Source organism: Cynara cardunculus, assembly GCF_001531365.2.
Source record: "Cynara cardunculus var. scolymus isolate 2C chromosome LG 1, CcrdV1, whole genome shotgun sequence".
NCBI lineage: Eukaryota > Viridiplantae > Streptophyta > Magnoliopsida > Asterales > Asteraceae > Cynara > Cynara cardunculus.
In genome coordinates, this window is record NC_037528.1 from 3296576 (window position 1) to 3311195 (window position 14620).

A 14620-nucleotide genomic window follows, 5' to 3' on the forward strand; every position below is an offset into this window, starting at 1 on the left:
GACTTATTTGTTCCAAAAATTGTCCAAGGACTTATTTAACATTTTTTGGAATGTCCAAGGACTTATTTGTTCAAAAAATTGTTCAAGGACTTATTTAACATATTTTGGAATGTCCAAAGACTTATTTGTTCCAAAATATTGTCCAAGAACTTATTTAACATGTTTTGAAATGTCCAAGGACTTATTTGTTCCAAAAAAAGTCTAAGGACTTAATCATTCCAAACAAGAAAGTCAATTGGTTTTTATTGTACTTTTCCCTTAAAACAATCAACACAAATGTTTAAAATTACAATATTTATCATTTATATGTAACTAGTCTCTTACCGTTACATTATTTTTATCCATTTATTAGTGATCTCTCGCGTACTTTTATTCTTTTATATTTGATTGTTTTGTTGATTTTTCATTAATTATTGCATGAATAATCTGTTTGTATAAATTAAAAATGTTTTTGTTTTGAAGGATTTTTTCATAGATGAAAGATACACATTTTTTAAATTGGTAGAGATAAGTTTGGATAAAACTTTTTACATAAAGTTCATTCCTAAAAAACTTACTGAATAAATTACTTTATATATAGTTCAGTGAATATATTGTAAATCTCATCAAACTTATTATGCTATTGACAAACAAATCGTGAACTTTACATACCAAATGCAGCTTGTGAAAACAAAGAGGACTTATGCTTAAAGATCCGACCCGGATAGATCCACTGACCCATCCCAATTCCCAAGTGAACTTCAGGTTATTTTTATTCGGGCCCAACAAGATAGCAGCCCTCACCGACCTCTCCTCTATCGCACTCTCCTTGGCCACCGCTCTTCCCCTTCGTCGTAAATCGGGGTTTTGCTGCTCATCTGTGTAAATCAGGTTAGACGATTAGTAGTAGAGTCAACTAGTTGTGTTTAATTTGTTTGTTGTTCTTGATTTAGGGTTTTGCCTTCTTATAGTTCATGATTTAGGGCTTTGTTTCTTGTTCCTGTTTTTGGTTTAGAGACAATAGATTAAAACCAAATGCATGATTATTATTTTTCTGGGATTGGAATTTAAATGTTCTTCAGTGTTCTTGACGATGGATGGATGTTCTTGATATTTTTGGTTCGGGAGATGGATAATGGTTGTTTGTTGTCCTGAATTTGCTATTTAGGGCTGGATTCGATATCGTGCTGGATTCTATAGTTTTTTTTATGCTGGGCTTATGTTCTGAAGTGATTACTGGTTCTGCAATTGGATTCCATATTTTTGCAGCTTATCATGGTTAATATACTTCAAATTTGGGTCTGGTTACTTGCTGTTTTCGATTCTAATTTATTGAAATTCGCAGTTTGAACCTTTTGAGGTTTCCTTGTAGTCTCTTCGCATTCTAACATGGAGTTCTATTTAGAGATTTAAATTTAACCTGTGGGGAACCCGTCAGTACCCATGGGTACCAGCCTCTAATGGGGCGGGAGTCCCTGACTTTGCGGGTAACAGAGTGGGGAATGGGGTTGTTTTCTATATCCCATAAGGGTTGGGTTGTGGTCGGGGTCTCTGGATGGTACTACACTGCTAACTTCTCCTAACCCAACACAGATTGATATATATATATATATATATATATAKAKAGAGAGAGAGAGAGAGAGAGAGAGAGAGAGAGAGAGAGTGAGGTTCAAAGGGAAAACCCAAAAAACCGAGGAACACCCTCATAACCATTCATCTTTACGGTAATTGAAGATGTTTTTGGTTTTTATGCACGTGCGCTTGTTATGCACATGTGCATACTAGACATATAACTTGTATCATTGTATGCACATGTGAATGCTGTGAATTTTCATTTTCTTTTGGCGGGTTTCCCCTGAATCCGACCCTATATATATATATATATATCACAGTTTTTTGGAAATACATGTAAAACTTTTGAAGCCTATATTACTCCCTTTGTCCCAAAAAGATTTTACAGTTTTTTGGAAATATTTCTTACCAAATTCCTCTATTTACCCATAAGCAATCATTTCAAGATATTGTGAGATCGATTGTGGTCTACTGTACTATGTGTTTTCATCTTTTTCTTGGAATTCTATTGATACATTTGGTTTTTTTAATCTGACTGGATTGTGAATCAATCTTTGATGTGATGGGTAGTAGTAGGCCCTATTGGATATAGTTTGATGTTTAGAATAATAGGTGAATTTTGTGTTTGGGGTTGTTTGATGGTGAATTCAGGTGGGTAGGGGTAGCAGTACTGATACAGAAGCTTAAGAGCACTGTTGATTCCTGTTCAGTGGAGCTTCCATTGATGGTATAAAGGAACTGATGATGTTTCAACCTTTTGGTTTGGGTTTTCTTATCATGTTAAGAATGATCTGAACTTAAAGTTTTGAACACACAAGCAGATTGGGGTGATAGCATGCATATTATCTGATGATCCAGAAGATCATGTTTTTGAATGCTTTATATTTGTTCAATGTCATAAGATGTTTGATGAAATAATCAAGAGAAATGTGGGATAGATTTGGGTTTCTTGTAATCCTCATCTTTTGATTACATGTTATGACATTAAAGTAATAATTTGAGAATTCATTGTTATTGTTGGTTGATCAATTTTAAGGATTCATTGTTATTGTTGGTTGATCCATGTCCTCATCAAACTTTCCAAAAAATTAACATTAGCTTAATGGGAAATATAGAGTAAGTGCCTGTTTGTTGGCAGCTTAACGAGACTCTCAACTTATTGGGTCAGCTATATATGACTGTTTGGTAGTGACTTGATGATAAAGAAAGTGGCCCATTTAGTATTTTCTAGAGTGGAGCTTTATGCAGAAAGTCAAGTTTTTTCCAAACCTGCCCCTTCTAATTAAAAACACGCTCCTTCCATTCTATGAAAAAAACTCTCATATAAAACTTCCCCAATCTACAGACATATTAGTTCACACAGATACCTTTATCCATAGAGGACTTGATGGAAAACTAACCAAACAGCTCCTAAAGGAGTAAAATTGTCATCTCCGTCTTTCATTTTATTCAGCACAACATACAAACAACAATTTTAGCTTAATCCATACAGGGTTTAATGGAATAACAACACCAAACAGCCTCCTAGTGTTTTCCGTTTCTTTTGTTCCCTAGAAACTTATGTGAATGTGGTACTTCTTAGGGGTTGTTTGGTTCAAGCACGGGAATGAAAATGGGAATGGATTTTCATTCTTCCCGGTTTAACCTGAAATGAAAAATTGGGCTTTTGGGGGGAATGAACCCATCATATTATATAAAACCAAACAATGTCTTTTATATTCTTTTTCATTAGTTACTGCTTAATACCTCCGGCCAAACATCCTCTTAATCTGTTGTTCCTTCATCTTTTATGAAGGTAAGCCTTGAAGGGCGTTTTTTGCATCTCTCAGTTTTACTCTCCATCTCATGCAGGAAACACCATCTAAGAAGTGAGGTGGAGGCGTTACAAATGGACAAGATAGGGGAAGACGCACCGGTGAAGATGGCAAAGAAGTCAAAGAAAAGCAAGAACAAGACCAATGATATGCTGGATGTCGGTGATGATAACTGTCATGTAGAAGATGGCGGTGTTCCAAAGAAGAAAGGTCATAAGCATAAGGAGAAGAAGAGGAAATCTGAATCAAATGAAGATCAACGTGATAACGGTAATTTGGAAGATGATTGCAATTTACAGAAGAAGGATAAGAAGAGGAAAAGAGATTCGTCTGAAAATAACCATCCCTCCGACAAGACACAAATAGAAGAAAACGAGCAGGCCCGAGATAATGAACCTGCTGTAGAGAAAGATTGTGACCCGAAACCGAGAAAAGAGAAGAAGAGAAAGCATAAGCACCATAGCCATGAAAGTGAACTTGAAAATGATGGCAAGGAGGAGGATTGCCAGGAAGATATGTTCAAGAAAGTTGATACGAAGAAGAAGACGACGAAAACAGATGATCAAAATTCAGACGCTGAAATGAATGGAATTACGCATGAGGAATCGGGTAATAAAGGGAAAAAGAAGAGTAAATCCATCGAAAAGAATTCAGAGAAACAAAAAGCCGAAGGCAAGGAGAAAACGCCCAAATCTGTCGAGAACAATACGGAGAAACCGAAAACGAAAGGGAAAGCCAAGAAAGTTAGCTTCTCCGGTCGAGTTGAGGTCTTCCCGTCATCAGATACAGAACCTGAGAAGCAAAAAATGAAGGGAGATGGTCTAGTAAGAGGTAAAAGGTTTACGCCAGAAGAAGACGCAATAGTAAAAGAAGCCGTTCTTAATTATATAGAGGCACATGGTTTGGGAGACGAAGGTTTGAAGATGGTCTTGAACTGTAAGTCTCATGCCGGAATGAAAAAATGTTGGCAAGAAATCGCGACTTGCATACCATATCGTCCATCTTCTGCTGTCTATTATCGCGCTCATATTTTGTTTGAAAGGGCGGAATCCCGCGCATGGACTCCAGAAGAAATCGAACGTTTGAAGGAATTTCATGAGAAAGATGGTAACAAATGGAAGATGATGGCTGAAGAACTCGGTAAACACAGGTTTCACGTTAAGGATACATGGCGAAGAATCAAGCTCAAGGACCTGAAGGCTGGAAAATGGAGTCAAGAAGAGTACCAGAGCTTATACGATCTCGTGAACTTGGATTTGCAAATGAAAATAACTTCCGAAGTGAAACAATCAAAGCACGGGATGCTTAGAGACAACATTCCATGGACTGCAATTAGCGAAAAATTGTCGACAAGAAGTGATGCCACCTGTTGCTACAAGTGGTACAACCAGTTAACATCCTCACTCGTGGCCGAAAAGAAGTGGTGCGATGCTGATGACTATCGGCTCATCGGTAAACTTTATGAACTCGATGCTGCTTGTGTGGAAGATGTCGATTGGGATAACCTTCTCGAGCATAGACCTGGCGATGTTTGTCAAAAACGATGGAACCAAATGGTTTGTCACATTGGCCATCAGGGGAGCAAACCGTTTTCCGAACAAGTGGACACGCTGGCTAAGCGTTACTGCCCGGATTTAGCCGATATTCGAGAAGCTTGGGACAACAAACCTGTGGTTTGATGAGGTATGCAACTTATCTCTCCAATCTTTTGTACTCTTAAAATCATTTACTAATCATACATATTTGAATTGCAGTTATTAAATAGTGTTTTTAAGACATGCAAGTTTTGTATCTAAGCTTTAAAGCAAGATTTGGATTATTCTTCTGGTCTTTGTGGAAACAACTGCTTTGCTTTGTTATTTGGGGTAGAGGACAAGTTAGTCTATGGGGATGTTTGGTTGGTTTTTCATTAAATCTTGTATGGATAAAGTTGTCTGTGTGTATTAATATGTTTATATAGACATGGAAGATTTTGTTTGGGAGGGTTTTCTTATATGGAAGAAACATGTTTTTTAAGTGAGAGAAACATGTTTGGAAAAAACTTGGCTTTCTGCATCAAGGTCCCCCTATAAGCTTATTGAATAAGCCAATTTTTATTCAGTAAGACGCTTTGAATAAGCCACGAGTCTTATTAAGCTCATGATGCTGCTAACAAATAGACACTACATGCCAGACAATGCTTTCAAGTGGGATATATTGAGTTTGTTTGGTTTATTTTATAGCAATGATCAAAATATGAGGTTAGTCCCCGCCTTCAGTGTCAACTGTCAAGTCAGCATCACCGATTAATTGATTTAATCGTTGAGATCACGAGGGCATGGGGGATCAAAACATGTTCCTTTTGGTGTAAAAATTTCGATCCAGACTTGCATTTTTGTTGTTTGCAAAATATTGACGATGTTTGACTTAAAGTCAATTGGAAAATATAACATTTTTTAATTTCTTTTGGTATAATCTGATTGATATCAACAGATTAAGAGGTCTAAACCTGGTCTAAGAGGAATTAAGAGCCAAAAGAGTTGACTCAAGACTGAACATGGTAGGCATGACACCAAAAATGACTTTGACGCTCAGAGCTGTTTGGTACCTGGGATATGATAGAACAAAAACTGTAAAAAGAGACCGACAAGTGACAATGAGATAAACTCATAAAAGTGTTTGTAATATAATTGTTGTATATATTTGGTTCACAATATGTTTGTTTTATATATATGTGGTTCATAATGTGAAACATTTCTGTTTACGTCATCTTTTTATATAGTGAACTAAATACATAAAAAACAAACGCACTGTGAAATAAATATACATTAAGCAATACACTAAACCCAAGTCGTAGATAAACAAAACTCACGTGAAATAGCACATGATGTATTGGTTCTTAAGGTTATTATAATTTTATGGGTTCTTAAACGAATGATCGAAAGCCATATAATTTTATGGGTTTGAATGCAACTTATTTCATTTGAGATATATATGGAAGATGATTAAAGTTTGTAATTATGATCAACGTTTTATATTAGAAAACAATCAAGATATTTATGAAACCATATATTCACTAGATTAAATGGATGGTTGAGATTGAGTTGCAATGATTTTATAAATGGGACCTCTATATATGCATATATGTGTGTATGTATGTATATATATAGGCGAAAGATCATTTAGAAATAAAGTTATAGTGAGAAGTGTAAGAAGAAATTTGAACTCTTGATCACTTTTAATCTCATGTCCACCCAAGAATTGTGCTTTAAAATGGAATTGATCAAATGCACTGATTATTGTTGACATTCAATAAGGATTGATCCAAGGATAAATATCTTTTCTTATGTTTCTCACAATAACTTATATTCTCACAGGTACCTAATTATATGTATATGTGTGTGTATGTCTATATGAGTTTAATCTTGAGTACCAAAAAAAGGTTAAGGACTCGAGTACTAATTTAATCCATTGATAATAATAGATCAACGGTCATTAAAAAAACCATATTTGTAATAAAGGCCAAAACTAAGGGTAGATTTGTCATTTTGTACAAACATGGAAAGGGTATTATGGATATTTTTTAATTAAAATCAAAATAAAAATAAAATATGGACGTCAAAATAAAATTTAAATCGGATCAATCTTATTTATCTTCATTCTTCTTCAATTCGTCATTACGCTTCACCATAGAGATGGCTAAAATCCGGTTTCGGGCTGGGCCTTAACCGGTCCCTATCGATCCTATTCCTAACCAAGACAAAAACCGGTGGTAATCGGTCCCGTCATAATCGGTCCCAGTGATTTTCCTTGTAACCGGTCAAGCTTACTGGTAACCGGTTGTCCCAACCGGTCTCGGTTCCGGTCCCATAACCGGTTCCGGTCAGTCCTATTCAGAAATTTTTTTTTATTTATTTTTTCAAATTTTTGATTATTAATAAATTTTTAATATGTTTGTAATATGATATTTTTAATATGTTTTATTATAAATACGTTTTGTTATATATATATATATATATATATATATATATATATATATATACGTTTATAAATACGTTTTATTATAAATACGTTTAAAAATACACAATAAAAATACGTTTTATTATATATGTACGTTTCGTTGACTTTCGTTGACCGGACCGGGCCGGTCCTATAACCGGTCCCGGTCTTAACCGGTTTCGGTCCCAGAAAACGACAAAAGCCCTAACCGGATCATAACCGGCGGTCCCTCAACCGGTCCCGGTCGGTTCCGGTCCCCCGGTGGTTACGGGCCAGGCCGGGCCGGGCCCATTTGGCCATCTCTACTTCACCACCACATTCGCCTTCCCTACCACCACCATATCCAAATCCCAGACTAGAAACTATCCAACGATCATCAGTAAACTCATCGAAAAATTGTGAAGGCAGGAGCTTCTTTGGGGTTCTGATCGATGGATTCCAAATATACATATCATTCCCCAAATTATACTCCAATCGTGGTGCAAAACACAACAACCCATTACAGGAACCGACAAAGTTTAACGATGAACTACGATGAGGTCTAACAGCAAAAGGGGGTTCATTAGCGTGCATCAATTTAAAAGTTCTATCACAAACTATATGGCAGAAATTAGAGCCTCCAAAAAGAAGATAGCCATCATCATGATACTCTTGGCGATAATTACCATTGGAATTGAAATGTGAAGCAACGAAATTAGCGTTTCTGATAATTGCGTACCATGATTTGCAAATGGAGGTGCATCGGATTAGGGTTTTGACTGGTAACCTCAACAATATGCCGATTACGAGCTCCGTCGGTAAGTAATAGCTAGAATCAACCATTTGCTCCGCCATAACAATTGATTTGATTATGAATTTTCAATTGGTTTTGGTTGTGGTTTTGATAATCACCGGAGCTACAATTACGAGGATGGGTTTGGTTGTTATTCTTGAAAAGTTGATGTGGTGGGTGGTGATGTCGTCGTCGATGTAGCATCTGCGGTTTGTGCCTAATTCTGTCAATTTACTGTTCCATGAACTAGATTATAGATAGAAATTATGTTTGATTTCATGTTATGAATATTATGTTTGGATTTTATGATGTGAAATAAGGTGATTATATGTTTCATTTGGTGAATCTTTATTACCAAAATGATGATTATCCAATTTTCTAATTAAAAACGACTTTCAATTAAAATAATATGATCAAAACGAAATTAGGGTTTAGATCAGTCTTCACGGTTCTCAATTTTATATATATATATAACTTTCATCCGTCGTTAATTTTATGAAATTTTTTCATGAAATTGTTAATCTTGTGAAATTGTTTCATATAATATATTTTTTTTGATGAAGTTGTTTCATATGTGGTTATGAAATTGTTTCATATACTAATTAATGAAATTTTAATGAAATTGTTTCATGTATTTCTCTAAAATTAAAATATTGAAGATAATAATATCCATGATTAACACCCTCCACAATAAAAATGGTTAATCAACCTCTCATAATTACAAAAAAATGAACAAAATGAAAAATTATGATTGGTTGAATGAGTTTTTCACGGTTTTTACAAATTAAGTGGTTTTTATTTGAACCCACCCCTATATACACACACACACACACACACACACACACACGAGTGGTAATTATTTGAGAATCCGCTTATTTGTGAAAAATGTGATATCCAACCACATGTATGAATTTATGAGTAGGGTTGCGGTTCGATGAGAAAGAGAGTTAAAGTGAGAAACTTAAGAATGGATCTTCACACTTGGATGCACATTATGATGAGATGCATCGAGATGAGATGCACTGAGATGCACTGGATCAATCTCCTTATCAATGATGATTCATGGATGAGTTTGAGATTAAAGGTGGGGTCCATCCATTTTTACGTTTCTCACCTTAACTCTTATTTTCTCACACGATCCTTTGCCTCATGAAAAATCATAGTGTACCATGTCTACGTTTAATGTTTAAAACAAAAAACGCTCATGCCTTTGATCAAGGAGTACTAACAGTATGAATTATCATGTTTGAGTTTAATGTTCGAAATAGAAAACACACTGTTATGGGTTCAATAAGTAATCATAACGTGAATTACCATGTATGAGTTCAACATATGTGGTTAATAATAGATCTCACAGTTCTTACAAAATACAGAGTTTTCTCATGAATAGTCTTCGTATAAAAGAAGTGAGAAAGTGGGTGAGATGTGGTTAGGGGCGAAGCCAGAAAAATGAACCAGAGTGAACCTCTTCAATTTAACGAAAAAACAAATATATCAAAGATATTATATTGATAGCAAAGTTCAATCCAAAAGTACACATGCCCTCGACAATTTTTCATTTTCTGAAACATGTCGATGATAATTTCATTATCAACGTCGACAAAAACATCGTTTTCAATATAGGCAACCAAGTTATCGTTCATTCATTGATCTCCCATTCATGGCTAAAAATGCCCTCTCAACTATTGCATGAATGATGAATCAGAGTCATGAGGTATTGAGGTATCCTAATTCTTTAAAGAAATAGGCCAAACATGAATGGGTACTATGTGATTAGTAGGTTAATCTAATTTTTTTATTATTAAAATGGGACTCCGATAGTTAGTGGACTCGGTTTTTTTGGCCTGTATAAAAATGTTTTTTAGAATCCCAGCATTAGCTCAGGCTAACCATGGGCAGTAGCTAGCTGCGTTAGCGGGTGTGGTGTGGATAGAGTGAGAGGAGGTGGTAATTGACGACAATAATGACACATAAGACTCCTAATATCAACCGGAGCAATCTAAAACACGCCTTTTCTCGCGTTTCCTTCCACACTCTCCTTCAATACTTACAGTTATTATAATAATAATTTAAGTAAAACCTAACGCAAAAAATAGGGATGTTTGCCAAATACTTGTTGGTAAATATCTTTTTATTCAGATATAGGTTTTCTCTCTTACTTACTTATCAGGTAAGATTCTTGATCCTTGATATGTATTTTATGTGATAAAATTCTTGGTCCTTGTATATGCTGCAAAATGCTCTAATCTCACGTAATATGCATAACATTTGACATACGTATATTCAATTCTCTACTGTTCAGAGACATTAACTAAATGCTTACTGAATAAACATTTACTAATATTTTTTTAATTAGTTTCGATTCTCTGTATATCGCGAACCAAACCAGACCAGACCAGACCAGACCAGACCCATTTGAGCGGTATTCACAATCATACCAATTCACCAATTAATGTCTATGTCGTTTACTAGCACCTCAGCTTCTCCAAGTATCAATCATTAGATCTTCATTTTCTGGTACTATTCTGGTTTGAATTGACAATTTTAAATTAAAAAAAAAACTATTTACAAATGACATGGAATTCGTAGGTCATGTTTAACTCCATTGACTATACACAAACAAAATTACATATTTCAAAGAATTTAAGTTATTTTCATTTTTCAATTTACTTAAAATATTACAAAATTGAATTTTTAGAGATAAAGTTCCTTCAAAAACATTAGTTAGATTTTAAAAAACCATTTGATTATATTTCTAAAATCAAATATTTTATAAAATGATTTAAACAAAACCTCATTCAACCAATCATAATTTTTCATTTTATTCATTTTTTTGTAATTATAAGAGTTGATTAATCATTTTTATTATCTTCATTATTTTAATTTTAGAGAAATACATGAAACAATTTCATTAAGTATTATATGAAACAATTTTATAACCATATATGAAACAACATTATTAAAAAAAAGTATTATATGAAACAATTTTACAAGATTAAATAATTTCATGAAAAAATTTCATAAGATTAAACAATAAAATTGACGGATAAGAGTGGTTTGTACAAATTGGATGGTTTGCATTTGATCGCCTTGATGAGTCGATCCACCTACACGTCTTGCTTTTAACTTGATTGTTTCCTAATAATTGTTGTACCTCACAAGTCACATTCAAATTAAATGTTAAATGCATTAAGGATCGTCCTCAATTCAAGGAATATTTTTGTTTTCAGTATTTTTTAAAAACATAACTATCTTATTTCCAACCGTTAATTGTTTAATTATATAGAATAGATGAAGTTGTATTGGTTACGACATTTAAGAATATTGTATTTGATGAGCCCTATATATATTATATGATATTCAGATAACGAATCATAAGAAGCTTTTCGTGTAGGGTAAAAAAGTACTTCTCATAGATATGCTATTTCTCGAGCAATTATGTTAAACTCTTCTATAATAAAACAGAGAAAAAAGTAGATAAATCTCCAAATATGAAGAAAAAAGAAGGAACAATAACCACAAGGGTGGTGTCTGATTGGTTTGAGTTTGACTCCAAATGTCAAAAGTACCGGTGGGTATCAGGTTCAAATCCAAGTAGGAATAAAAATCCCCTTGTGGCTATGGAGGTTCAAATGCGATTACTCTGGACTATCTGCAAAGCAAGTGGTCGCTCTGGGATTAATCGGCTTATATAACGGATTGGATATCCAGGGTAATCAAAAAAAGAAGGAACAATATAACTCCAGAAATTAGTAATTTAGAAATTGAATCAAAAGAAAAGAAACCCTCTTTCAAAACATAAAAACAATTAGTCGAATGTAATTATCAACTAACTAAATTTACTTTGTAAGAAAGTCGGCAAACCTTTTCAAACAATGAGACGAATATATGAAATCTTGACTCTCAAGATCACTTAAAAACCCTAATAACTACGTACTATTTGATCATCATGATTTATTTGCTGATAACATCCACCAGAAATCCCCAGATTCAAATCATGTAATTAAAAACCAATTTCTTCAAATTCAATTCTTTTACTTGATCCTCGGAACTTGAATCAAGTGTTTTCAATTCCTTCTCCGGTAAATGAACCTTCAAAAATCAAATGACGGATCTCCGTAGTCCCAAATACTAGGTGGTGGGTACTCGTCGTCATTTGTCAACGACCACAAAGAAGGCGATGATGGCTCGCCGCCGACCGCCATAATCGGATCTGAAACTGAATCACCCACCACCATTGTCGGCGACGAGTTGGACACAAGTGAAAGGCTTGATCCCACTGAACCCACCAATGAATTGATGTCCTCCTTCACGTTTGGTTGATGATTTTGACATTCTTGTAGCGGTTGTTGTTCCCATTGACAATTGTTGTTGCTAGGGTTTGTGTTTGCATTCGGATCATACGAGGTTGGAGTTGTTGTCATTCTGAAAGTGGGGTCCTCACTGAATTTATTCATGTTCGAGTAAGGTAAATACTGATGATTCGGTTGTACAAGTTGCAGTGCATATTGTACTATACTGCCACCGGAAGTTGTACCTTGGTGTACTGTAGGATAGAAAGGGTAAGGCATATAATTAGCCAAAACCGGCACTCCCGACGGCGAGGCTTGAGAAGGCGGCGAGAAGGTCAGATTAAAGGCGGCAGGGCGAGGGAGTATGGGTCGTAGGGTTTGAGTAGTCGATGATGAAGAAGAACTGCCACTGCCGGCGCCGCCGCGGGGGGAGGAGGAGGAAGAAGAAGGATGGGAAGACGAACTACCAGTAGCCGTGGCGGTTGTGTTATTACCGTCGCCAGACGGTTGCTGGAGGTTGAGCTGAGCTCTTGAACCATAAAGGATAACTGCAGCTCGGTCATAGGCTCGTGCTGCGTCTTCAGCTGTGGCGAACGTACCAAGCCACCGGCGGGTGCGTTTACGTGGCTCACGGATCTCAGCCACCCATTTCCCCCAGCTACGTTGTCTAACTCCTCTATACTTAAACTTGCTGTTGTCTGGCCCTCCTTTGCCTTTAGATTTGCGATTGTTGTTGTTACGCTGAGGACTTCCGCTTCCACTTCCACTTCCATTTCCACCGTGGGTGGCGGTGATAACCGTCGGCGGAGGTGGAGGAGGCGGAGAGGCGGGTAGGTGAGGATCGTTTGATGTGTCCATAATTAAGTTAAAAGAAAGAGATAAAGAAGGTAGGGTTGGCGATAGAAACGAAGGTGGAAGAAAGAGAGTAAGGGAGAGAGGTGGATAATGACGGTTGGTGATGGTAAATGGTGGAGGGGGGCGGTGGTGTTATATAGTAAAGGCTGAACATGCAAAGACTTGTCTGAGTCAATTTTAGTTGGTCCAGTGACTGATTGTTACCTTGTTAAGAAACAAGATTGGTGCAATATTTAATTACTTTACTTACTTTTAGATCAAATTCTGTCATATTTGTCTCATAATCAATTCATGTGGCTACCGGTGAATCCGGCTTATCTCCAAAACAGATGATCGTTTTGGGATTAGTCGGCTCGCATAGCAAGTTGGATATTCAGGTTAATGAAAAAAACATATCCACTAAATGTCAGACTAAACATATCAGATATTCTTCATTTTATTCATACATCTAGATTCACAGTTTTAAAACACGTATATAAAAGGTATCAAGTATGTTATAAGACGATTTTTATTTCCCCTAATCACCAACCAATATGGGATCTTACAAATATATCTGTGTCTTAGACACATATTTTATACACTTTTAAACGTGTACTGTTTTTCTAAATCTATTAATATGTAAGACCAATTAATAGTAAAATTTAAACGACATATTCTCGCTATCCTTTGGCTTAATAACTAATAACGTTTTAAGACATTTCAGTTTTAAGTTTGATTAAGTTCTTATCCATTAAAGTTGATAAGTAGCCGCAAAGGGTTAGGGTGCATGGACCAAACTATACAACTGGTGGCAGCAACAGGAAACAGCAACAGTGGATGCCTGTGATTGCCATAACTTCTTCTGATCATGAATCCATGGTCTTATTTATTAATGGATGTCTGTACAGCTACTTATTGTTTGCTGTGCAGCCCCTATTTCAATAAAACAAAAACAAAACGTAATGACTTTTAGTTATATATATATAGGCTTACAATATGATGGATTCATGGATATATATGCATTCTTTATACGACTACCACTTCCTTATTAAGACAACTGCATGGCTGCATGCAGTTTCAAAGGCCAACTCTATTTTTCCAAGAAATCTTTATCTACAATTTAATTAAAATTAAATAATAAAAACCTGAATATTGGTTTAATAATGGTGCTGAAGTTTAGGGTTTTCATCAGAAAAGTCGGTTCCAATCTGCACGGAGCCCCCAAAATTTGCACACCCTCTTGTTCTCTTATGCCACTATAATACTATATCTTGCCAAAAACACCTTTTCTTTTTAATGCCCAATACAAACCAAGTTAAATAGCATAATATAATCGTGTTTTTACCTGATAAATGTTAATGTAAAAAGAGTCGTCACCA

At 35.5% G+C, this 14620-nt stretch overlaps 3 protein-coding genes across 5 annotated transcripts; 1 reads left to right on the forward strand and 2 right to left on the reverse strand.

Annotated features, from left to right (window-relative positions):
* The first annotated feature begins 757 nt into the window (after positions 1-757).
* On the forward strand, positions 758-6069 carry LOC112518041 (RNA polymerase I termination factor). 3 transcript variants are annotated; one of them, XM_025125585.1, is made up of 3 exons: positions 758-870; positions 3403-5048; positions 5838-6069. In XM_025125585.1, the coding sequence occupies exon 2, from the start codon at positions 3440-3442 to the stop codon at positions 5042-5044; it is 1605 nt and encodes a 534-aa protein (XP_024981353.1). In that variant the 5' UTR covers positions 758-870; positions 3403-3439; the 3' UTR covers positions 5045-5048; positions 5838-6069. The 3 variants fall into 3 exon arrangements, with proteins under 3 accessions (XP_024981353.1, XP_024981345.1, XP_024981340.1); XM_025125577.1 differs by lacking the exon at positions 5838-6069 and adding an exon at positions 5120-5195; XM_025125572.1 differs by lacking the exon at positions 5838-6069 and having other exon boundaries at positions 3403-5195.
* Positions 6070-7556: 1487 nt separating this feature from the next.
* Positions 7557-8165, reverse strand: LOC112521314 (F-box protein CPR1-like). Its single transcript, XM_025130095.1, has one exon. The coding sequence runs from the start codon at positions 8163-8165 to the stop codon at positions 7557-7559; it is 609 nt and encodes a 202-aa protein (XP_024985863.1).
* Positions 8166-11885: 3720 nt separating this feature from the next.
* Positions 11886-13322, reverse strand: LOC112499864 (ethylene-responsive transcription factor ABI4). The gene has a single exon (XM_025103138.1). The coding sequence runs from the start codon at positions 13263-13265 to the stop codon at positions 12210-12212; it is 1056 nt and encodes a 351-aa protein (XP_024958906.1). The 5' UTR covers positions 13266-13322; the 3' UTR covers positions 11886-12209.
* Positions 13323-14620: the final 1298 nt, after the last annotated feature.

Excerpts from the sequence above, each read along its gene's own strand:
- LOC112499864 (XM_025103138.1), bottom strand. The coding sequence starts at position 13,265 with ATGGACACATCAAACGATCCTCACCTACCCGCCTCTCCGCCTCCTCCA.
- LOC112518041 (XM_025125585.1), top strand. The coding sequence starts at position 3,440 with ATGGACAAGATAGGGGAAGACGCACCGGTGAAGATGGCAAAGAAGTCA.
- LOC112521314 (XM_025130095.1), bottom strand. The coding sequence starts at position 8,165 with ATGGTTGATTCTAGCTATTACTTACCGACGGAGCTCGTAATCGGCATA.